This window comes from Anomaloglossus baeobatrachus, chromosome 5 (assembly GCF_048569485.1).
Source record: "Anomaloglossus baeobatrachus isolate aAnoBae1 chromosome 5, aAnoBae1.hap1, whole genome shotgun sequence".
NCBI classification, from domain to species: domain Eukaryota; kingdom Metazoa; phylum Chordata; class Amphibia; order Anura; family Aromobatidae; genus Anomaloglossus; species Anomaloglossus baeobatrachus.
In genome coordinates, this window is record NC_134357.1 from 129,007,216 (window position 1) to 129,033,053 (window position 25,838).

The window sequence follows — 25,838 nt, forward strand, 5'->3', positions numbered from 1 at the left end:
GGCCCCATCGACTTGGAGGGCCTACGGTAAGGCGTGGAGTGATTGGTGTGAGTCTGTGGGTGAAATCCCTGTCTTTCCTTTGAGCGAAACTTTATTACAGCTTACTCTGAAGTATTTGGTGTCTCTGAGCAACCGACGGGCATCGGGGGCGGTAACACGCAACCGGCTGTCGGGCATAGCATTCCACTTTAAACTTAGGAACTGGCCAGACGTTACAAAGTCCTTTTTGGTGCACCAAGTCTTGAAGGGTCGGAGGAGGAGCGACGTAAGGGTTGACCACAGAAGGCCCATTTCGTTCAAGCTGTTGTCCGATTTAATCAATGGTGCTAAGACCCTGTGTAACACTTCATACGAGTCTACCCTGTTTGCTGCGGCTTTTGGAACCGCTTTTTTCGGGGCCCTTCGGGTTAGTGAACTAGTTCCTAAGGCGCGGGAAGCCACTGGTGGCCTGCGACGGGATGACGTTTTGGTATGCGGCGACGGTTTGCGAGTACGCTTGCGAAAAACTAAGACTGATCAGGAGGGTAGGGGCACATGGTTTCCCCTGTTTTCCATTATCGGCCCAGAGTGCCCTAGAGCCCTAGTCAGGGCTTTCTTGGCGGTCAGAGCAGAAGGTCCCCAATTTTTCACACATGAGGATGGTTCCCCCCTTCTGGCGGGGCAGTTCTTAAACTTCATGAGACGCATTTTGGTTTCCCTTGGATTGCCAGCGGCTGAATTTGGCACTCATTCTTTCCGCATCGGGGCCGCTACTGAGGCTTCACGGGCCGGCATGCAAGATCTGGAAATCCAGCGGGTCGGCAGATGGCACTCCAAGTGCTTCATGAGATACATACGTCCCGAGTTAGTCTTAGAAACGGGCTCCGCAGTTCGAGCCTTTGAATAGATGCAGTTACCTGTTTTATTTGTTTGCTGTGGTTTGACATTGTTTTCCTTTCAGATACAAGCCGACCTAGCGTATGGATCCTAGGTCATTCATTTGTGTACTGGGCAGCTCGGAGAGCGGACTCTCGACCTGGTGGCCGGTCCTTGGGTTTACTCGACGTCGATGTCAATTGGAGAGGTATCAGGGGCCTGGCTTGGCCACAAGTTCTACCGGAGGTGGTCAAAATAGCAAGGATGGTCTCCTCCCCAGTGGTTTTGGTGGTACACGCCGGAGGTAACGACCTGGTCTCCTTCCCGTTGGCTGAGTTACTGACCCTCATGCGGTCAGATATGGACAAGTTCCCCTGCTTCTTCCCACAAATGAAGCTGGTTTGGTCTGAAGTAATTCCTCGGCTAGTTTGGCATGGTGCTAGGGAAGGCCTCGCCATAGAGAGAACCCGGCGAACGCTGAATCAGCGTATCTCCAAATTCATTCGTTTTAAAAATGGGGTGGTCGTCCGCCATCACCGCCTGGAGGGTGATAATGCGGCTTATCTGCGGGCGGATGGAGTACATTTGAATGATAGCGGGCAGGAGGTGTTCATGGCAGGAATCCGTGAGGGTGTAGTACAAGCGCTCCAGTCGCTGGTGGGTGGGGTCGCAGCTCGTTGAGACTTGGCTGCTCCTTGGCGGAAGGGGTTGGAAATAAGGAAAAATGGAGGCGAAATACCCGCACCGGACGGCCGGATGGCGGTACTTTACCTAAACCCCTGGTATATGGGCTGGTTTTAATGCCCCTTTTTGGAGAGCTGTGACCATAATTTTATCCCAAAAGATGAGAGCATTGTTTTCCTTTGACTCTCCAAATACAAAGTTAAATAAAAATGTTTGTTTAAAAGAAAATATTTGTGTCGTGGTTTCTCTTAAAGGGGAGGATTATGTGCTGGGGTCCTGGCAGTCTGTGGGGCACTGCAGCCCGAATGTGGATGCTGCCCCCTGACTGCTGGCCCTCTCCCCCGTGGTAATTAGTTTCGCCCCCTTTAAGAGATCCCTCGACATTGCCACTCCCCCCCCCCTGAGGCGTCATCGGACCCCCCCCCCCGCAGCTTACTGCGCAGGAGCAGCAGTTTCTGTGTCGCCCTGGGCAAGCCAGGGGACACAGAACACAACCACCACACCCCACATCCCAGGTAGGAACACCACAGTCAAAACACAAACCCTTGTTGCCCTCTTCCAGAGACTGTTGATGCACACCAGGGGGTGGGCCAGGCGGTTGGCTCCGCCCACCAAGGAGCTCACAACTCTGGAGGCAGGAAGTTACCAGGCAGTCAGCTCAGGGAAGAGCTTGAGTCAGCTCAGGGACGAGCTTGAGTGGAGAGTTAAGCCCAGGCAGGGCAAGAGTGAAGTCCAGTGAAGGGCTAGAGTGAACAACCAGAAGTGAAAGTAGAAAGGAGAAAGTAGAAAGTGACAGAAAAGCCTGAAGGTCCGTGACTGTGTGTCCGGACGGAACCAGCAAGGTTGACAACGACGGTGGCTGTCCGGAGTGGGACGGTTCGGAGGTTCCTGGAAGGACCCCGTTGGCTGTGTGCCCGGTGGTCTGGAGCAGTGTTCAGAAGGACAGTCAGCACCAGGACAGGGGCCTTTCGGACCCCAGCAGGGCTAGGAGTCGTCAGATCTGCTAAATCCGTTAGTGAAGGGGACGTAGATCTCCCAGCAACAAAGTCCCGATTGACGGCAACAGCCCGACCATTACCGGGGAGACACCGCCACCGCCAAGGCACCAGTTTCCCCAGGGCCAGCGCCTGCGGGCAAAGTGTAGAGCTCCTCCGGCCCAGATTGCAGCCGGGGAGCGGGTAACCGGAGGGAATCCACCGCTACCACCATCAGAACACAAGGTGCAGGGAAGAGTGACAACACCGTTAACTACCGGGAGTGCAGGTGCAACCGTCTGTGGGACCGTCCTACCAGCCGTTGGTTTACCGAACAAACTGTGTCCGTGTCTCAGGCTGAGTGAGTACCACAGTGCCGCAAGGCACAGCGCTGCCCCCGCGTCCCTGCACCCTCCAGGCCCTACACTTCACATTTCTTCACCGGGCCCCGGGATCACCAACCCCTACCCACGGAGGGGCAACACAACACCGGGCTGCTCCCATCACCATCCCCGGGCTCCCCATCCAAAGCAGCGGTGGTGCAATCACCACAACCGTGGGTGGCGTCACGAACTATAACTCCAACAAACACCCCCCTTTCACTCACGGGCGAGGAGTGTCGCTCGAGACACCCCGGGATCCGGCCCGCAGCTCGAGCCACCAGGAGCAACTGCCGGACCCGAGCAGAAGGGGTGAGCGCGGTGTGCTGACACCCTCCTCCCCGCCCGCGACAACTTGGCGTCACGAACAGGATCTTACCGCTCTGCCGTCAGGTAGAGGTGCGCCTTGTTACAGCCGGAGGTATCCGGCAGAAAAATTTCAGAAGCCGCCATCTTTGGCGCGAAAAGTTCCCGCTCGAGCGTCTTCTCGAGCAGTAGAGGCGCGAAGGCCAAAACCCCGCCCCGAGAGAGGAGGGGCCGGAAAGAGCTAGGGGGGACGCGATGGCGGCTGGCGGCATGTAGTCGCCGCTGTGAAAGCGAGGACGCCAGGACCTTGCCAGAAAACCGTTCCTGGAAGTAAACAGCAAAGTCACCATGTGGATGCCGTCCCGAAACACCGTGGCCCCCGCACCGGGAACCGCAGCGTGGGTGGAGATCCGGACCGCGCAGCTCCATCTAAGGCTGCAGGTCAAAATGCAGCTCCTCTTGGAGGAGTGGGAGACCGACATGGCGGACGTTTTGGCAGCCGTGCGGAGACGCGAGGAGGAGGCGGAGGAAGGGAGGGTGAGTGACCCACGCCCCTATGTCCCGGAGGGACCGGTCGCTGCGGCTGAGGGACCCGGTCCAAGCCCTCTCCCCCCGTTGCCTCCCTCGCCACCCGTCTCGGAGGCCGTGACCCCGCCACTAGGCCCGCTGCCACCGCAACCGGTAGCGATACCCAGCCCGTCCGCCCCAGCGGACCGACCTGTAGCCGGAGCCCGAAGCAAACCGGAGGCATTGCCATGGAAGGCCCCGAAGATTGTGCCAGAGACAGTCCCCGAGCAGTTCCCCGAGCCGGAGCCGATGACCCGCTCCGAGCCGAAGGCCCAACTGCGGAAAGCCCCTGTGCCCATCCCCCACACCTCGGCTGAGGTGGCGCCGGGTTGTTGCTGCAAGGCAGCGCCCAAGGCCATGACACCGCGGGATACGCCACCCACCTTCCTGACAGTGGGTAACGTACTGGATGTCCCGCGGGGCTCAACCCGTGCGCCGGAGCCATACTGGGACAGGGAGCCGACCAAGCTGGGCCTGGAGATCGCGGAGAGGGAGTGGAGGAAAGCCGAGCTGGTAGCCCGAGCCATCCGGGAAAAGGAGAACCTGCGGCAAGCGACCTTCCGTGTCCGGGGCCCGTTCTACGAGGGGCAGGTGAGGCGGTTTGATATCCGCCGGGGCTACGGGTTCATATACGAACCGGGCCTGGAGGCCGAGGTGTTTGTAGCCCGGCGGGATGTGCATGCTCACCTGCCCGAAGAGCATCCTGGCCGCAATCTATTATCAGGGGATATGGTGCGTTACACCCGGCACTGCGGAGAGAGGGGGTGGTTTGCCCTGGATGTAAAGCGGAAGGGCAGCCCGGAGAGCAAGGTGAGCTCTGCACCCCCTCCCTCGGATGAAGCAGCAGCAGGACCGGAGTAGGGCAATGGAGGCCCGCAGCACCGTCCCCGTAGGGACCAGCACTTTGTTTGTTTGAAAGTTTGTTTGAAGAAGTTTAAAAGTTTTGAAAAATGAAAAATGATTACCGAAGTGTTACCTGATTATCTGTGTGATTAGCAACCGGCTGGAGCCAGCACCGTTGTCCCCGTGGGGACCGTTTAAAGTTTATTGCATGGGAACTAGCCATGGACAAGCCCGTGAACTCTGCAGGGCAACCACAAACGTTAGTGGCTTGTAAATATGTTGGGTACCGTTACCGTTTCCGCAATGCCGCCTCCGGAGAGGCAGGTTGGAGGGGGGGCCCTGAGCAGAGCAGGCCAGGGCCCAGCCACCAAAGGGACCGGTGGCTACCCTCTGGAGGGCAAGGACAGATCCCGCTCGGGTACCGTGTGCTGGACTGTGGGTCAAGGGGTGCTGCCTGGGCTTTAGGGGCAGCATCAGGGCCAGGTTACTTGGGTGGGAGAGAGCGGAAACCGTGACCGTACACCGTTGAAACGTTAAAAGTAAAATGTGCCTCCCGTCTTGGGAAGAGTTGATTAAAAATGTATATTTGTTTAACCCTGTTATCCCCTTTTTCACAGAAAAATAAAACCGGTGTAGGACGGCAGCCCGCGGACGGTCTGCATTTTGCTAAGGGGGAATGTGTCGCCCTGGGCAAGCCAGGGGACACAGAACACAACCACCACACCCCACATCCCAGGTAGGAACACCACAGTCAAAACACAAACCCTTGTTGCCCTCTTCCAGAGACTGTTGATGCACACCAGGGGGTGGGCCAGGCGGTTGGCTCCGCCCACCAAGGAGCTCACAACTCTGGAGGCAGGAAGTTACCAGGCAGTCAGCTCAGGGAAGAGCTTGAGTCAGCTCAGGGACGAGCTTGAGTGGAGAGTTAAGCCCAGGCAGGGCAAGAGTGAAGTCCAGTGAAGGGCTAGAGTGAACAACCAGAAGTGAAAGTAGAAAGGAGAAAGTAGAAAGTGACAGAAAAGCCTGAAGGTCCGTGACTGTGTGTCCGGACGGAACCAGCAAGGTTGACAACGACGGTGGCTGTCCGGAGTGGGACGGTTCGGAGGTTCCTGGAAGGACCCCGTTGGCTGTGTGCCCGGTGGTCTGGAGCAGTGTTCCGAAGGACAGTCAGCACCAGGACAGGGGCCTTTCGGACCCCAGCAGGGCTAGGAGTCGTCAGATCTGCTAAATCCGTTAGTGAAGGGGACGTAGATCTCCCAGCAACAAAGTCCCGATTGACGGCAACAGCCCGACCATTACCGGGGAGACACCGCCACCGCCAAGGCACCAGTTTCCCCAGGGCCAGCGCCTGCGGGCAAAGTGTAGAGCTCCTCCGGCCCAGATTGCAGCCGGGGAGCGGGTAACCGGAGGGAATCCACCGCTACCACCATCAGAACACAAGGTGCAGGGAAGAGTGACAACACCGTTAACTACCGGGAGTGCAGGTGCAACCGTCTGTGGGACCGTCCTACCAGCCGTTGGTTTACCGAACAAACTGTGTCCATGTCTCAGGCTGAGTGAGTACCACAGTGCCGCAAGGCACAGCGCTGCCCCCGCGTCCCTGCGCCCTCCAGGCCCTACACTTCACATTTCTTCACCGGGCCCCGGGATCACCAACCCCTACCCACGGAGGGGCAACACAACACCGGGCTGCTCCCATCACCATCCCCGGGCTCCCCATCCAAAGCAGCGGTGGTGCAATCACCACAACCGTGGGTGGCGTCACGAACTATAACTCCAACAAACACCCCCCTTTCACTCACGGGCGAGGAGTGTCGCTCGAGACACCCCGGGATCCGGCCCGCAGCTCGAGCCACCAGGAGCAACTGCCGGACCCGAGCAGAAGGGGTGAGCGCGGTGTGCTGACACCCTCCTCCCCGCCGGCGACATTTCTCCAGCCACTCTTACCCAGGACCCGGACCAGTCTCCCGCCCACCCTCCCCTTGGTTTTGGTTTTTTGGTTTTTTGGTTTCAGGAAATGTGGATTTCGGTTGTTGGTATTTCAAGTCACAGCAGGCGGAAGGGGTTGGAAATAAGGAAAAATGGAGGCGAAATACCCGCACCGGACGGCCGGATGGCGGTACTTTACCTAAACCCCTGGTATATGGGCTGGTTTTAATGCCCCTTTTTGGAGAGCTGTGATCATAATTTTATCCCAAAAGATGAGAGCATTGTTTTCCTTTGACTCTCCAAATGCAAAGTTAAATAAAAATGTTTGTTTAAAAGAAAATATTTGTGTCGTGGTTTCTCTTAAAGGGGAGGATTATGTGCTGGGGTCCTGGCAGTCATTACAGCATGGATTTCTCTTGGCCGCAGAACTAAAACGGCCACAAGAGGTCATTAGTTTCTTCCTGATATGTTTACATTTCCCTCTGAGCTGCAGGATCCTGTGTTCAGGGGATGTGAAGGTAAACTCCTGGCCAGTCAGATCTGCAATCCCAGAGAAGATGAAGGCCCCGGACTCAGAGGTACCAACGCCACAACTTCACACTTCCACTAATTCAGCACAATTTTCTGTAGCGTGCCAGGGCACAGAAAATTCAGCGCTCGCCCATGGCTACTGCCCAAGGCACATTTACAGCAGCTGGAGGTGAAGAGGTCAGAGAAACACCCTTGATTAAAGGGGACAGTGACACATCAGTTAGCCCGCACTTTTGAATTTATCTTTATGTTTCTCATTTATATAGCACTATTGATTTCACAGCTGTGATCATCACTGTCCCCATAGGGGCTCACAATCTAAAGTCCCTACCGGTATGTCTTTGGTATGTGGGAGAAAACCAGAGTAACCAAAGGTAACCCATGCAAACACCAGGAGAACAAACAAACTCCTTGCAGATGTTGTCCTTGGTGGAATTTGTATCCAGGACCTCAGCACTCCAAGACTGCAGGGCTAACCACTGAGCCACCATGCTGAGTTGTAGCTTAGTTCCTACTGGGTCAGTTTCTGATAAGAGGTTTAAATTGTAGAGTGGGCAGCACCATGACACTATATGTTAGTGTAGTACCCGGTGGGGACGCCTGGTGTTTTAACCCCTCCATGGGTAGGGGGCAATGCCCTGGGACTCGATGAGGGGTGCGTTGAGGTGCCGTTGGGACAGTAAGGGTCACTTATGTACTCACTTAGTCCAATAACGCTGAAACTGACAACTGTGGTAAACCAAAGTTCTTGACACCGCTGCCGCTTGGAGGGAGCATGCCTGAATCCCCTGCCTGTTGGTGTTGCCTGTTAGTCTGTGACCTTTTCCTGGGCATCTTTTCTTCCTAACTGGTCCCTTTAGCATAAAACTATTCGGGTCCCGCTCACCAGTGTGGCTAACTGGGTGAGCTTGCTCTCAGGATTCACTCTTGCGATTTTCTGGACTATGTAGTGGGAAAGTCCCACCCCCCTCGTTGCGCTAGTACCCCGATTTTGGAATGGGTGGAGAACGGATCTTGAAGGCTCCATCCTCGTTGGGTAAATTACCAAGACACCTGAAGCTACTTCCTGGCCGAGGGTCCATGAAACCCGTCCTGCCCTAGCCCCTGCCCGGTGATGGCACAAGGCCACCGGCTGTCCTCCTCGACAGTCCGTGCTCCTTATCACGATCCCCTGCAACCGGGGTCCAGCTCCAACCAGGCCCAGACCAATGTCTGCCACCTAGTAGTCTCAAGGAGCCCAGCTCCTGACCTCTCCTCTCGAGAGGCACTGCTCAACTGACTTGTGACCTCTCCTCTTGAGAGTCACTCCTCAACTGACTGTCTCCTGACACTCCTGACCTCCCCTTAACCAACCCCACAGTGGGCGACCCTATTCCCTTCAGGATGTCCACTGGTGTGTCTAGTGGGTGTGGTGCAGAGTGTTCCTAGGATTTTGATTAGCTTGTTCTTGGCAACTCCAAAGGTCAGGGACCCATAACCAAGGAGGAGATGGATACTGTGCAGAAGGGCAGATTGCACAATACCCTGTGACGACCTGATAAGCCAGGGAGTCACATTAGCTACCTCTTACATTCCCAATCATAAAAGGGGTCAAATTCTGCAGCAGGATGGTGTTCCATATCATACATCCATCTCTACAACAAAGTTCCTCCTGGCAAAGAAGATCAAGGTGCTCAAGGACTAGCCAGCCCAGTCACCAGACATGAACATCATTGAGCATGTTTGGGATAGGATGAAAGAGGAAGCTTGGAAGACAAAACCAAAGAATCTAGATGACCTCTGGGAGGCATGTAAGACTGCATTCTTTGCTATTCCTGATAACTTCATCAATAAATTGTATGAATCATTGTTGAACCGCATGGATGCAGTCCTTCAAGCTCATGGAAGTCACACAAAATATTAAATATGGGTCTAATTGCACCACAACTTCATTCACCAATGTTATGCAATATATCTTTGTATTAGAAGTTAATTATTTGTTTGAATTTCACATTACTTTCTGTGGGCGACAACATTTTTCGTCTTGCCAAAATCTGACCTTTCTGTGTTCATTAAATGATCAATATTTCAGCTTTGCAGCAACTTTATTTTCATAACCTAAACCAAATTTGGGAGGGTTTCAGCTTTCAAAAGAGTAATTTATGAAACCAATGGATGAATTTAAAATCAGGTTATAAGCTTTTATTTACATAACATGGATAAGCGACAGAACTTCTGTCAGGGACTGTACATCATTGAGTCTGCCATGTCTCATGCTGATTGGTGGAAGACGTCACCAGCATCACCGTCCTCCACCAATGTGTTCACCACTGTCTGCATAGCAGTGACTCAGGTGGCTGTAGCAAGAGAAGAGCATACATAGCGCCATGTATTGGTCAGATAACTATTCTATAGAGTTGCCCAAATATCAAATATCACTATACCAATATACTCTAAAGTACCTAAGAAATTATGGCAGTGTTCAAATAATACAAAACAGCTCAATAAAAAAAAAATAATCAAATAACTATATGAAACACATTGCCTTAATACCACTGCTACAAATTTCATTTTTAGATGCATATCATTAGAAACACCTTCAGCAGTAGTAGCTGATCCCTGTGGGACCCAGACCGGACATACAGCCATAATTCCAGTCCTTGAAAGGGACAGTTTCACTTAGAGATACGTTGGTGGCTGGTGCTATATAAATTATTACAAATAAATAATGATTAGTATAACAATAATATTTTTTATCTTACAAATTTTCTATTTCCACTTCACTTCATTAGCAATGATTTTGTAGGCAATAATAAAGTCATTAAAATGAAGTACATAATGACCATGTAACTGATTCATACTCATAATTAAGGTCCTGCCCGATGATGATTTACAATGCCAAATATAAAAATATATTAACCGAGACTGAGTAAGGCCACAGGGTGTGCCGGGAATGGAGGAGGCCAAGACTGGTGTCTCCAAGAGCAGGATTACAAAGACAGTGAATCTTGCAAAACAGCTTAATATGATAATGTGCAGAACTAATAGACTTTAAAGGAGCAATAATAATATCTAAGACAACAATAGACATGTGGATAGACACTGGAGCTTCACATCTAAAGCAGCTCATTTTGGATAATGGCCATACATTTACAACTACAGACACCTAGTTCCTAAATGCATAGTATAAACCTCCCTATTATATTATAGAATATCATACAATTTACTAACAATATTGCGCCATCAATTTTATACAATACCTTCAAACAGTGTTCATACCTTGTTAACTTTTCCATATTTTTTCACGCTACACCCCCAAACTTAAATTTACTTTATTAGTATTAGGATTTTATTTGATATACCAAACACTAAGTAGCAAATATTTGTGAAGTGTGAAGGAAATAATACATGTTTTCTAAATATAAATCTGAAAATTGTGACGTGCATTTGTATTCAGCCCCCGGAGTCAACACTCTGTAGGACCACCTTTCGATGCATTTACTGTTGCAAGTCTTTTGTTGTATGTGTCTACCAGCTTTGCACATCTAGAGGCTGACATTTTTTGCCCATTCTTCTTTGCAAAATAGTTCTCGCTTAGGGTCCCGTTACACGTATCAAAGCACCAGCGATCCGACCAGCGATCCGACCTGGTGGAAATCGCTGGAACGTCGCTACATGGTCTCTGGTGAGCTGTCAATCAGGCAGATCTCCACAGCAATCAGAGATCAGCCACTAGCGACCCGTGTAATGACGTCTCCCTGCTGTCTACCTGAGGAATCTCTTGTAATGCCAGGCCTGGATTCAGTTACCTGCTTTGCACTCCGGAGCTCTCAGCTGCAGCCTGGTCTGATCTCAGAGTTTGCAGGACTGCACCGCGAGCACCGAGTGATTGATTCCCCGGCAATTGCGGTTCAGTTCATGACAGCTGCGGACAGGTCGGGCTGCAATCCGGAGTTCAGGTGAGAGCACCGGAGATCAGCCCGGGATGTCTTCAGTTGTCATGAACTGAACCGCAACCGCCGGGGAATCAATCACTCGGCGCTCGCGGTACAGTCTAGGCTGCACTTCGGAGCTCTGATGAGAGCTCCGGAGTGCAATGCAGGTAACTGAATCCAGGCCTGGCAATACTGGAGATTCCTCTGGTAGCCAGTCCGACGCTGGGCGCTTGTTGGTCTCCCGCAGTCAAACACACCGATGCGTGCTGCACAGCGGGAGACCAACGAGCAAAAAATGGTCCTGATCGTTTTGCACCATCAGCGACCTCGCAGCAGGGGCTCGCTCGCTGCTGCTTTTCACACACAGCAATATCGTTGTGACCTGTGACGTTTTAGCGATCTCGCTAGCGATATCGCTGTGTGTGTAACGGGGGCTTTAGGCCTCCTTCACACCTCCATATCTCCATTGCATGTGGTGTCCATTTTCACACCGAGACACGTTCACTCACATACTAATTAAAGTCAATAGAGATCTTCACACATCCTAATTTTCTTAACCAGCACAGGTACAGCAGCAATTCTGGGCTGCAATCCTTAGCGGTCAGCTGTCCCTTGGCTGGTTTTGTAAAATAGAGGGGATCCAAAGTTGATTTTTAAAATTATTTGAAAAAAAAATATTTAAAAATGTCATGTGGTCCCCCCATTTTTTCTAAACAAACCAAGGGATAGCAGACAACTGGGAGTTGATAATATTAGGGTGAGAAGGGCCATGATTATTTAGCTCTTCCCAGCCTAAAAATAGAAGCCTGCAGCTCCACTAGACGTAGTGCATCCATTAGATGTGCCAATTCTGGTGCTGTACTCAGCTTTTCCCGTTACCCTGCTGCAGTGGAAAACAGGTTAATATATGGGGTTGATGCCAGCTGTGAATTCACAGCTGGAATCAAGCCCATATACCATTTGCCATTGCAGCAGGGCAATGGTATGAGCGAAGACGAAGAGCCAGTACTGGCTCATCTAATGGATGCGCCACTTCTTCGGCGGCATCAAGTTGCTGTTTTTAGCCTGGGCAGGGTACAATAACCATGGCCCCTCCCACCCTGAGAATACCAGACCCCAGCTGTCAGATTCACCTTGACTGGTGATCCAATTTGCAGGGGAACCCCATGTTTGTTTGTTTTTTTTTAAATATTTATTTAATTTTAAATAAATAATTTTAAACAACAGCATGGGGTGACTTCTGTTTTAGATAACCAGCCAAGGTAAAGCTGCCAGCTATGGACTGCAGGCCGCAGCTGTCTGCTTTACCTTAGCTTGCTAACTAAAATAGCTAGCAAAAATTTTGGTATGTCATGTTTTAAATAAATTTGCTTTGTTTTTGATACTTTCTGGTGTTTGGCTTTTACAAAACTGGATTGATATACTTCAATGAAGATTATATGCATTTTTATGCATTTTCATTTAGGAAATGCAATAAAAATGCAGATGCTTTCTTTTTTCCTGTGGATTTTCTGCATCTAATGCAAGTTAATGAAAAAAATCTGCCTATAAAACTCGGCATACCCACATGTTGCGGATTTGAAGCACACACCGCAGGTCACTTTACGCTGAGTAAAAAAGAAGTACAATGAGCATGATATATGTATAAATTCCATCTACTTTGCTGGAACTGTAGGATGCTGCGTTTTTTGGTTAGCAAAAATATGCAGCGTAAAAAATGCTACAAAAACTAATTTTGAGAATGTAGCCTGAACAGGTTTTTCTCCAGAATTGCCCTGTATTTAGCTCCAACAATCTTTCAATAAACTCTGACCAGCTTTCCTGTCCCTGCTAAAGAAAAGCATCCCCACAGCATGATGCTGCCGCCACCATGTTTAAAGGTGAGAATGGTGTTTTCAGAGTGATGGGCAGTGCTAGTTTTTTGCCACACCTAGCATTTTGCATTTACCCTAAAAAGCTCTACTTTGGTCTCATCTTATCAGAGCACTGATTTCTACTAGCTGTGTCCCCCACATAACATGTAGAAGAAAGTGCTAACAGTGCACTGCTGTGAAATTTAACACTCTATATTGCAGTTCTGCCAGATTACAATGTAGTGCTTAAACCCGTGTTAAAGGGCTTTTACATGATTGCACATCCCATTCTGGGTAGGTAAAAAAAATTCTACTGTCCCTGTCCTCATAAACTATAAAGATGAGATGCACAGTGCTGTTCCTGTATCTGTAATTCAGTGTGACGCTGGAGGTGCACTTTTCTGCGCCCCCTCTCCTCTGGGTTTGTTACATCACACATCAGGGGGCGTGGCAGCTTTACCTTGGCTGGTTATCTAAAACAGAAGTCACCCCATGCTGTTGTTTAAAATTATTTATTTTTTATTTTATTTTTATTTATACTGGAGCTGCTCTCTTCTGCTCCCCCTTTCCTCTGAGACGTTACATCACACATTCGGGGAGTGGCCTGATCCATTCTGTTAGTAACAGGGACGCCCATTGATAATAGTTCATTCCCTGCAGTTCCAGAACAATGGGTGTGACCTCACCTCCACCACACACCCTGCTCTTGGACAGAACAGAAGCTGCTATTATAAGGTGGGGTCACTGTTACCAATGGCATGGAGCATGCCACACCCCCTGATGTGTGATGTAACAAACCCAGAGGAGAGGGGGCGCAGAAAAGTGCACCTCCAGCGTCACACTGAATTTCAGATACAGGAACAGCACTGTGCATCTCATCTTTATAGTTTATGAGGGAAGGGACAGTAGAATAATTTTTTATCTCCCCGAAGTTCCCCTTTAACAGCTAAAGTGTACAACATAAAACAAAAGACATCTACTCTCCTCCTGGACAGGCGCTATTGTGCTGATGTTAACGCTGTGTCTCCCAGACGTTAAATGACAATACAATGTCTTGTGATCACTGCAACCAATCAGTATCTATAGATCAGCTGCAGCCTCTACTGTTCCATCAGATTCCATCCCAGGGGATGTCCACTCTGACAAAATTCTGGAAGTCCTGAATACTGACATCAGAGGAACGCTGCCAGTATGAGAGGTTACTATATATTTTTTATATTTCATGTTGCACAATTTAGCTTATAAGAAAAAGTCACCAGAATCCTTTTTAACATGAAAGAGTTAAAATGTGAGGCCGTATGGCACATTTTATAAAAATATTTAGTGTAGGACTGCTTCAAATGAGATTTGCCGTGACGTGGCGAAGCAGCTCAAGAAATTGCAATTTTTTGCCAAAAATCTCAAAAATTTTTTTATAATAAGTACAGTTTGGAATGTTTAGTGCTGTAGTGCACATTTGGTGCTGGCTTTTTGTTTTTTCTTCATTGAATTGGTCGGTGGTTGACCTCCACCTTGCTATGCACCCCAATTTGGGATGTATTCCATCTGTCTGGATTTTGGCGGTTGGTGACTGTTCACATTAAGTCATCAGGCTTTGTCCACAGGCTATTTACTTCATGCAGCATTTGCTTGGACCTGTCCCGCCCACAGCCATGACTCAGTCATGGGTACGGGATTGAAATAGACCAGGTGAGTGCTGCTAAGAGCAGTTCTACTATTCATATGTGAGGCCGTATGGCACATTTTATAAAAATATTTTAGTGTAGGACTGCTTCAAATGAGATTTGCCGTGACGTGGCGAAGCAGCTCAAGAAATTGCAATTTTTTGCCAAAAATCTCAAAAAATTTTTTATAATAAGTACAGTTTGGAATGTTTAGTGCTGTAGTGCACATTTGGTGCTGGCTTTTTGTTTTTTCTTCATTGAATTGGTCGGTGGTTGACCTCCACCTTGCTATGCACCCCAATTTGGGATGTATTCCATCTGTCTGGATTTTGGCGGTTGGTGACTGTTCACATTAAGTCATCAGGCTTTGTCCACAGGCTATTTACTTCATGCAGCATTTGCTTGGACCTGTCCCGCCCACAGCCATGACTCAGTCATGGGTACGGGATTGAAATAGACCAGGTGAGTGCTGCTAAGAGCAGTTCTACTATTCATATGTGAGGCCGTATGGCACATTTTATAAAAATATTTTAGTGTAGGACTGCTTCAAATGAGATTTGCCGTGACGTGGAGAAGCAGCTCAAGAAATTGCAATTTTTTGCCAAAAATCTCAAAAAATTTTTTATAATAAGTACAGTTTGGAATGTTTAGTGCTGTAGTGCACATTTGGTGCTGGCTTTTTGTTTTTTCTTCATAAAACAAAAGACATCTACTCTCCTCCTGGACAGGCGCTATTGTGCTGATGTTAACGCTGTGTCTCCCAGACGTTAAATGACAATACAATGTCTTGTGATCACTGCAACCAATCAGTATCTATAGATCAGCTGCAGCCTCTACTGTTCCATCAGATTCCATCCCAGGGGATGTCCACTCTGACAAAATTCTGGAAGTCCTGAATACTGACATCAGAGGAACGCTGCCAGTATGAGAGGTTACTATATATTTTTTATATTTCATGTTGCACAATTTAGCTTATAAGAAAAAGTCACCAGAATCCTTTTTAACATGAAAGAGTTCTAGGCCATTCTAATTAACTTGGTTGGCTATACCATTTTATAAACAGTGGCTGTCCTACTTCTGTGGTGGCAGAAACAAACATGTATTGGTTATCAATGTAAACCATATAATAACACCTTCGATACATCTGTGCATTTTATATCAATGGTGAAGATACAAGAACTGTTCATAAAATAATTACCAATCCAAAGTAATCATAGACGATAATGTATATACTAAGGGACGAGGTCTAATATCTTGGTTCAAAATTCCCTAGTCGGGTATATTTGTGAGAAAACTACCTTAACCTTTACCTAATTTATACCTATCTCATATCTAAACTAGACAAATATACAAGTAGCACCAGAGTAGGTAATCAAGGTTTGTAGGAAACGGCTAGGTATTCAACATGAACCTTAGAAAAATTTACAACTCTTCAACGGTGGTGAAAATTGATGCCTATTTTAAAGATACTTGTAACATATGGTGACATATAGAAACTAATATTGAAGTGCTGCTGACATTTCTATACGTACAGTATCTCGTATTGATCTATGTAATATCACACTATCACAATTTTAAATATGGTGCCACTTGAGAAAACCACTAGATGGCACTGAAATAATATCACTCATATAGCCGAGCTCTAACGCTAAACGCAATGGAAAATACTGAAAGCTAAAGGACAGATGCACTGATCTCTTCCAATTTACATAAGACAAGTATTTAAGAAATGCAGACTTGACTATATTATGAGCTCATGTATGTGTAATAAGGATATTACAAAGAGATTTTATGGGATAAACATTAAGTGATCAATGTGCTGAACAATAAGGCTGTGTGCCATGAGGAGTTTTAGGAAATGTTTGATGCTGAAGATTTTTATTGAGTCAAAAACACAGTGTCTTAAAGTTCCAGGTACATGGATGGGATTTATAGAAATCTCCTGCCCATTCTGCTTCTTTTTTACTCAGCGTAAATTGACCTGCGGTGCGTGTTTCAAATCCGCAACATATCAATTTGTCTTGCAGGCATGCTGAGTTTTATATGCAGATTTTTCTCATAGACTTGCATTAGATGTGGAAAACAAACAGTTAAAAAAAACACACATTTAATTGTGTTTCTGCGGCAGAAAAGCATAAAAACCAAACGTAATCCTCATATGACAATAGGAATGCAATTTTGTCAAAGATAAATACCAGGAGGTGTCAAAAACAAAGCAGCTTTATTTAAGGCCTACCAAAAGCAGACAAAACAGCAGCATAAAAAAATGAAATAAAACATATGTAAAAAAAATAGCAAGTAACATAATTTACATAATAGTTGCAGAAATGCTGCAGAACATCTGCAACATCAAAAACGCTCCAAATCTTTCCTCACACCATCGGTATAAGTATGTTAAAAATCATATAATCATCTGGTACTCAGATTCAGGGCTGGGTCTGTGCCGCTGCTCCGATCATTGTTTATTGGCTGCAGACATCATGTCAATAGTCATGTCAATGTAGTCAATCATTGGGCTCAGCAGCTCCACCGATGAAGATTTCTTAAACCTCTGAGCCCAATGATTAGTTGCCACAAAGACAGCCATGGATCCCCTGGGGAGGAGGGGCGACATGACCAAGGGGGAGTTAGGGAGTGATGGGGTTAATAGGGACAGTTTGCTTGGCAGGCCTAATATGGCATTAAGGGGTGGTTTAGCTTGGGAGGAAGAGGAGGAGTAGGGAAAGGGTTAGTCTGGGAGAGGAGGGGGTTACCTCCTCTTCTTCTTCCGGACGCCAAGAGATCAGCAGCACGAGTCACCATGGCTGATCTCCAGGAACTTCAGCGCCTGATTGCAGCAGCCATTGCAGCGCACGGGCCCCTGGCAGTGCAGTCCCACATCAGGGCTGCCGGGGTTAACCCGTCGGCGCTTGCCCCTCGCTCCTCCAGCCGTGTTGTGCGCCAGTCGCGGCCCCCCCGCAGGTATTCCCCGGGTGCGGGGGGGGCGAGGAGGAGATGCCAGAGCCCCTCCAGGGACCCTCCGCAGCGGGCCGAGCAGCAGCGCAGGCCGGCTGCTGCTCCCAGCAGCAGCGGGAGGAATCTGCGTTCCAGCCGCGGTGGTCGGGAGGTGGGAGTGGCCAGCGTGGGGCCTACTTCCGGTCCCGGCCTCCGGGCTGGAGTTCCAGTGACGGCAGCGGCTCCAGGTCGGGAGCGCGCTCGGCGAGGGAGGGAGGCCAGCAGTTCCCCCTGCAGTCGGCGGGGGGACCGAGGGGCTGCAGGCGGCGGTAGGTCCAGCGCCAGGGGGAGGTCTGTGGTGTCTGACCCTGGCGCGGCAGTGAGCAGGGGTGACGGCGTGAGCCATGCGGCGACCGCCCGGTCACTCAGGACCGCTGTGCAGCCCCCGGATGTGGCGGTGTCCCGTGGGAGCGGGAGGACCCAGCGGCAGGAGGCCTGCAGCGGCCCAGGAGGGCCAGAGGCGGCGACGGCTGGGATCCAGAGCCGGGCGTCCATCAGTCCGCGTCCAGAGTCCCCTGGCAGTCGGCGAGGGGGTGGGCGCGGGCGCAAGAGGTCGAGGCCTGGGGTGCCGGCGCGGGGGACAGGACGGTCTCCTGGGCTGTCGCCCCAGGGCAAGAGACGGAGCGGGGACGGCACTGCCCACGCGGCGGCCCGGTTTGGCGGCCGTGGTGGGGGGGGTGCCGCGGTGGCGCCCCCCGGATGTCGGATGGAAGAAGATGTCAGCGGCGAGGATGAGGAGGTCGTGCTGTCGGAAGAGTCGGATGGTCGGCAGACGGAGGACAGCGAGGCTGCGGTATCGGGGGACGCTGAGCCGCGGTTGGGTGAGACGGCAGCGGGGGCGGCAGGGGCTGCGCTGGCGGGGAGTGTCGGGGGCGGGAGGGCGGCTGTGGACACGGCAGCGCCCGGCGGTGTAGCAGTGTGGAGCCAGTTGTTGGGGCTGTTGCAGGGGTTGGCGGCGGTTGCCGGGGCTGGGGGGGGGGCGGCGCAGGCGCCGGCGGCGGCGTGGGTGGGGACGACAGGTCGGGGGGCGGCGGCGGTGGGAGGGGGGGACGGAGCGGGCGCGGCGGAAGGGGGGGGTGCAGGGGGGAGTGCGGCGGAGGGGGCAAAGGAAAAAGAAAAGGAGAAGGAGGATGAGGTGGTGCGCCTAGATGATAGGGCTAAAAGCGAAGTTTATGTTTGTTTTGAGGGCCCGCTGGGGGCTCATTTAAAGAAGGAGGTGCGGGAAAAAATTTGGAAAGGGGAATATGTGGAGATTTTTTCTCTGCTTCCCCTGGAGAAATTTAATTTGGATAGGGTTAAGCCGAGCGACTCCAAAAAGGAGAAGGACGAGGAGGAAAAGCGCCGTTATAGGCTTATTCCTCGGACTTTTGCAAACTGGTTGCAAGCGTTTGCGATTTTGGTGAGCGTGGTCGGGGAAAAGGAGTCGGAGCATTGTTCGGCCTTGTTTGGTTACATGGATGCGATAGGGGAGGCTTATCGGGTTTATGGCGGGCTGGCGTGGCTGCGTTACGACGAGCAATTCCGGCAGCGGAAGGCGTTGCGGCCGGATATGCGTTGGGACCATAAGGATATTTCCTTATGGATGCGACTGATGTCGGCACCGACTCAGCCCTTTCGGGGGGGTGCCGGGGGACCGGGGGCCGGGTCCCCGGCAAGTCAGAAAAAAGGTTTCTGTTGGCAATATAATGAGGGGCAGTGCAGGTTTGGAGCGGCATGCCGGTTTAAGCATGAATGCTCAGGTTGTGGGGGAGGACATAGCTTGTCCAAGTGCTTTAAAAAGGGGAAAGGAAAAGCGGGTGACGGGGTTGGAAAAAGGGATGACGCCGGTGAAGGTAGAAGCGATGGCCCCCTTTTTAAATAGGTATCCGGACGGCGAGGCAGCGGCGTTGTTATGGTTTGGTTTTTCTGACGGTTTCCGTATCCCGTCGGCTGTTAGTCCATCGCCCCCGCCGTACCGTAATTTACGTTCTGCTCCGGATCATGCGGATGTGGTGGATGAGAAGCTGAGAAAGGAGGTGGTTTTGGGCAGAATGGGCGGTCCTTATGACGCCCCGCCGTGTTCGAAGTTGGTGGTTTCGCCGTTGGGGGTTGTGCCGAAGAAAGAGCTGAACAAATTTCGGCTTATCCATCATTTGTCTTACCCAGAGGGGTTATCGGTGAATGATGGCATTGCACCGGAGTTAGCGGCGGTATATTATGTGTCGTTCGACAAGGCGTTGGACCTGGTCAGGGCTGCGGGTCGGGGTGCGTTGATGGCAAAGGCTGATGTGGAAGCGGCGTTTCGGTTGTTACCGGTTCATCCAGATAGTCAGCATTTGTTAGGTTGCTGGTGGGATGGCAGTTATTATGTTGGTCGGTGTTTGCCAATGGGTTGTTCAATTTCGTGTTCGTATTTTGAGGCGTTTAGTTCGTTTGTGGAGTGGGTGGTTCGGGATGTGTCTGGGCTTACGTCCATTATTCACTATTTGGATGATTTTCTTTGTGTGGGGCCGGCGGGTTCAATGGTTTGTGCGGGGTTGTTATTTGCGTTGCAGAAAGTCGCAGACAGCTTCGGAATTCCCTTGGCCCCCGATAAGACGGAAGGCCCGGCGCCTGTGATGCGTTTTTTGGGGATTGAGATTGATTCTATTGCCATGGAATGTAGGTTGCCGGAGGAGAAGGTTCGTGATTTGAGGGCCGCGGTGGCAGGGGTGAAGGCGGCAAAGAAGGTGCGGCTTAAGGTGGTGCAGTCCTTGCTTGGGAAATTGAATTTCGCTTGCAGGATTATGCCGATGGGGAGAGTTTTTGCGAGACGTTTGGCAACGGCGACGGCAGGTGTGCGGTCGCCGACACATTTCGTGCGAATCACGAAGGCGATCAAGGACGATCTTTTGGTATGGGATCAATTTTTGCAGTGTTTCAATGGCCGGGCCCTGGTGATGGAGAAGGTGGCGTCTAACGGGGCGTTACAGCTGTTCACCGATGCGGCTGGGTCGGCAGGGTTTGGGGCCGTGTTTCGAGGTCACTGGTGTGTGGGTCGGTGGCCACAGGCGTGGCGGGAGAGCGGTTTGGTCAGGAATTTGGCTCTGTTGGAGCTATTTCCTATCGTGGTAGCAGTGGAGCTGTGGGGGTCGCGTTTTGCCGGGAGGAAGGTTTGCTTCCATTGTGATAACCAGGCGGTGGTGTTTGCTATTAACAACTTGTCGGCTAAGTCGGAGCCAGTGGTGGTGTTTTTGCGGCATTTAGTGTTGAGATGTCTGCAGCTGAATGTACAGGTGGTGGCAAAGCACGTTCCGGGAGTTGACAATGGGGTGGCTGACGCTTTGTCTCGTTTTCAGTTCAGCAGGTTTCGGGCGCTACTGCCTTGGGCGGACGAAGTCGGAGTGGAGTGTCCCGTGGATTTATGGAATCTGGTGAGGCGGTGATCTCAGAATTGATTCGGAATTCGGTGACTGAGGTGACTTGGTGCCGATATGCTAAGGTGTGGGCTGAATGGGAGGAGTTGCTGGGTCGGATGTTTGATGGGGTAAGCGTGGATTACTTGGTGGCATTACTGGCGTTGGTGAGTGTGGATTTCTCGGCCGGGCGATCGGCGTCGGCCGTGGCGCATCGGGTGGCGGCGGTGGCGTTTTGGTTAAAAATGAGAGGGGAACAAGATGTTTCGCAGGATTTTCGGGTTCGACGGGCCTTGCGGGGGTTCCGCCGCGGTGTGCGGGAGAGGGACAAGAGGCGTCCCGTATCGTTTGGTTTGTTGAGGCGGTTGGTGGGGGGCCTGAGCGGCATTTGTGAGTCGGTTTACGAGACTGTTTTGTTTACAACAGCTTTCGGTCTTGCTTTTTATGGGGCTTTCCGGATCGGTGAGTTGGTAAGCCCGTCCAGGGTGACAGGCGGCGGGTTGCTGCTTGAGGATGTGCGAGTGGGCGGTGATCAGGTGGAGTGCCGGATTAGTCGGTCGAAAACGGATCAGCTGGGTCGGGGTAGGTTGGTGGTGTTATACGCGGTCCCGGGGGAGGAGTTGTGCCCAGTACGTTTGGTGGAGCAATTCATGGCCGTAAGGGGAGGTTTACCGGGCCCATTTTTGCGGCACGTGGATGGGTCCTTTTTATCAAGGTTCCAGTTTGTAGCGGTTCTGCGGCGAAGTTTTCGGAATGTGGGGGAGCGCCCGGAGGATTTCGGGTCGCATTCCTTTCGGATAGGGGCAGCTACGGAGGCCGCTCGTTGGGGGCTTGGAGATGAGGTGGTAAAGCGTATTGGTAGATGGGAATCTTCTTGTTTTCGGCGGTACGTGAGGCCGCAGCTGTTGTAGCATTATGGTAACTTTGGTCTAGGTACAGGTGGTTTGGTGGTTTGGAAGTGGTTTTATATGTAAAAAAAAAAAAAAAGAGGGGGTAATGTACAAGTGTTAGAGGACGGAGGTAGAATGGGTTTTTCTGAGAGGCGTTGATGGTGGTGATGTTATTGGTTTTAATTTCTGTTTTCGTTGTCTTTCTTTGTTGTAGGGATGTGCCTAATCTGGATTCTGGGGCATTCCTTCGTGTTCTGGGGTGCTCGGCGGGCGGCGGTTCGCCCGAATGGTCGGCAGCTAGGGCTGGATCGAGGGCAGGCGACTGTTCGGTGGATCGGTGTTCGGGGCATGGAGTGGGGCAGGGTGGTCCCAGAATTTGGTCGTTATTGTAAGGTTGACCGGCCTCCGGATGTGCTGGTATTACACGTAGGAGGTAATGATCTGGGAGTCCGGGCGTCACGGGATCTGATCCGGGATATAAAGATTGACTTACTGCGGTTGTGGAAGCAGTACCCGGGTTTGATTGTCGTGTGGTCAGACATAGTGACCAGGTTGTCATGGAGGGGGGCTCGGTCGGTGGAAAAGGTCAATAAGGCCAGGGCCCAGGTGAATCGTGTGGTTGCCAGGTTTGTGATCAGGAACGGTGGGATTGTGGTGAGGCACAGGGAGTTGGAGCCGGCAGATTGGCGGTTTCGGAGGGGTGACGGAGTGCACCTCAACGACATTGGAGTGGATTTATGGGCATTGGGCCTGCAGGATGGTGTTGAGCGAGCTTTTGGTGTGTGGCGGGTCCAGGCCACGTAAGGTGTCACGTGGTCTGTCCTGTGGCGGGGGGGGTAGGTCTGGTCCAGAGGTTGGAAGTGACTGGTAACTGGACCGGGAGTCATTGTCTCGGTATGGTGGCTCTCGGTTCCGGGATGTGGCAGGCACGGGGTTCTGCCAAAGTGGGAGGGTGTCAATCCGTGGGTGATTGGCACCTCGTCTCTGGGTCGGTGTGTTGCGGCCAGGGGCAGGGGGAGTAGTAGTTATGGACTGGGCCTGCCCCCGGGAGGGTCATGTAATTGGCATTGTCTATTGTTATATGTGTGTTGTTTTGGGTCGCCCGTTGGATGGCGTCCCTAAGGTGCTTAGTTTGTGAACAATAGGCAATAAAAGGCTGCTGTGGCCATTTGAACCAAGTCGCATGCAGTCCGTGTGTTTATTTATAGTATAAGGGGTTTGGTAACACAGACATCACGACCGGAGAATACTCCCTCAGCTGGTCAAGACAGCCATGGATCCCCTGGGGAGGAGGGGCGACATGACCAAGGGGGAGTTAGGGAGTGATGGGGTTAATAGGGACAGTTTGCTTGGCAGGCCTAATATGGCATTAAGGGGTGGTTTAGCTTGGGAGGAAGAGGAGGAGTAGGGAAAGGGTTAGTCTGGGAGAGGAGGGGGTTACCTCCTCTTCTTCTTCCGGACGCCAAGAGATCCCCGCCCACCCTCCCTTTTTGTGTTGTCATCTGGGGGACGTGGTTTGGGATGTTGGGATGCTATTTGTCACAGCGGCGGGGGGGTAGGTCTGGTCCAGAGGTTGGAAGTGACTGGTAACTGGACCGGGAGTCATTGTCTCGGTATGGTGGCTCTCGGTTCCGGGATGTGGCAGGCACGGGGTTCTGCCAAAGTGGGGGGGTGTCAATCCGTGGGTGATTGGCACCTCGTCTCTGGGTCGGTGTGTTGCGGCCAGGGGCAGGGGGAGTAGTAGTTATGGACTGGGCCTGCCCCCGGGAGGGTCATGTAATTGGCATTGTCTATTGTTATATGTGTGTTGTTTTGGGTCGCCCGTTGGACGGCGTCCCTAAGGTGCTTAGTTTGTGAACAATAGGCAATAAAAGGCTGCTGTGGCCATTTGAACCAAGTCGCATGCAGTCCGTGTGTTTATTTATAGTATAAGGGGTTTGGTAACACAGACATCACGACCGGAGAATACTCCCTCAGCTGGTCATGTTGATGTTACGTCACCAATGCAGCCGGTAAACGATAACTGAAGCAATGACAATAATAATAATAAATCTTTATTTCTATAGCACCAACATAATCCGCAGCACTTTACAATTCAGGAGGTTCATATACACACAAATAACAGTTATAGAAAATACAATAATTGGAGTTAGGAAAAAAGACAACCCTGCTCGTGAGAGCTTGCAATCTACAATGCGATGGGGGGGCAAGATACAAGTGCTTATTTACAATGACAGTCCAGCCATCTCAAGGAAATGGGGGATAGATAATGGCTGCCCTGGACCAGTTGGCCAGAACCTTGAGATGCATTTGGGTGCCATGCAGTTTGACGTGTGGTTATGCTCTTAGAAGGTGTGGAGGGACTATGTGAATTTAGTTAGGCTAGGGAGTGTGATAGGCCATCCTAAAAAGATGCGTTTTTAGGGAGCGTCTGAAGCTGAGTAAGTTGTGATTTGTCCTAACTTCTTGGGGTAGAGTGTTCCAGAGGATTGGTGCAGCTCGGGAGAAGCTAGAGTGAAGGAAGTAAGGGAGAGGGAGGGAAGAAAGGAAGAGTTAAAGAGGGCTCGGGGGATTGGGTGGGAGAAAAGAAGGAAGGGCAAAGGAAGAAAGCAAATCAGCTTCAGTCTTCAACACCCACAATTAAACTTACCAGGAATCAAATACTAGAACTATGGGGATGATCTGAATCTGATATTTAGATGAGTGACCTTTGGTCTAAGGTACAGCTAATATTTTCAACAACCTTGTACTGTATATGGTAAAACTGTTGCATATCATTAACGTGGTCTTTCAATAATAAGGCATCGCAGAAAGGAATCTACAATATACATGTTATATCAGATTTGCCATGACCAAGAACAGTCAAATTGCATCTTGATCTCTTGGATTACTCACCGCTGTGCTCCTGCCCTTTGCAGCTGTGATCATGTTGAGGTGTTCCAGAATCAGAGAGAGACAGGGCAGGACTACGAGCCTCCGAGTCTGTCAGAAGGTTGAAATCCATGAGGCAGCACAAAATGACAACTGAAAAGAAACAGAACATCATTGTAATAAGTGGATAATACATGATATAGTCAGACTAGTAAGAGTAAGGCCACCTGCACACATTGAGTAATTGGTGAGTTTCTTACCTCAGTATTTGTAAGCCAAAACAAGGAGTGGAACAAACAGAGAAAAGTATAATTGAAACACAGGCACCACTACTGATTTTTTTTACCCATTCCTGGTATTGGCTTACAAATACTGAGGTAAAAAAACTCACCAAATAATCAACGGTCATGTGGCCTAAGCATTCTACTTGCCAGCAGCCCCAAAATGGTAAACTACTAATATAAAGTTGTATATATGATAAAGGGAACGGCAAAAGTGGTCTCGATAAAACATGATGATATGTAAGCAATCCTGTCATTGCCAATTATAGATCAAAGCTTTTGGAATTAATTGGATTGATGCTACTGAGTTCTAACATAGGTTCAACTAGCAGAATATACAGTATGTATATGGATACAGTGACTATAAATGGTATACACACCCCTTCTAAAAATGCCAGCTTTTTGTAAAGCATACCTAGAAGAAACATTTCGGACTTATTCCACCTTCAGGCCACATGTACACGTTGACAATTTGGTGATTTTTTTTTTTTTACCTCAGTATTTGTAAGCCAAAACCGGGAGTGGGTAAAAAATGAAAAAGTGGTGCACGTTTCTATTATACTTTTCCTCCTATTGTTCCACTTCTCATTTTGGCTTAAAAATACTGAGGTAAAAAACTCAAATACTCGACGTGTACATGTGGCCTAAAAGTCAAGCATAATCTGTACAAATCCATTGAGAAGCAATTGGAAATAATTTTGAGGGTGAAAATAAAAATAAAGTAATTCAGTTTTGGAATGTGGTTGTGCTCAGAATTAACCAGTCAGAAACTTATGTTTTAGCAGTAGTCAGTACACAGCTGCCATCATTTAGAGTGATTCATATAAAGTTCAGCAGGATTTTCATGACTTTTACTTAGTTGCATATGACAACAAAAGCCATGATCCCTAAACAACTTCCAAATGAGCAAATTGATCTCATTGTTGAA

The 25,838-nt window shown here is 50.2% G+C and overlaps 1 protein-coding gene across 2 annotated transcripts in view; it reads right to left on the reverse strand.

The window, feature by feature from the left end:
* PITX3 (paired like homeodomain 3) overlaps window positions 1–25,838 on the reverse strand; it is a 187,677-nt gene that overhangs the window by 70,102 nt on the left and 91,737 nt on the right. For both annotated transcript variants that reach the window (XM_075347223.1, XM_075347224.1), the window contains exon 2: window positions 24,654–24,782. In XM_075347223.1, coding sequence (XP_075203338.1) covers window positions 24,654–24,762 — 109 coding nt within the window. In that variant the 5' untranslated portion in view covers window positions 24,763–24,782. The remainder of the gene's footprint in view (window positions 1–24,653; window positions 24,783–25,838) is intronic.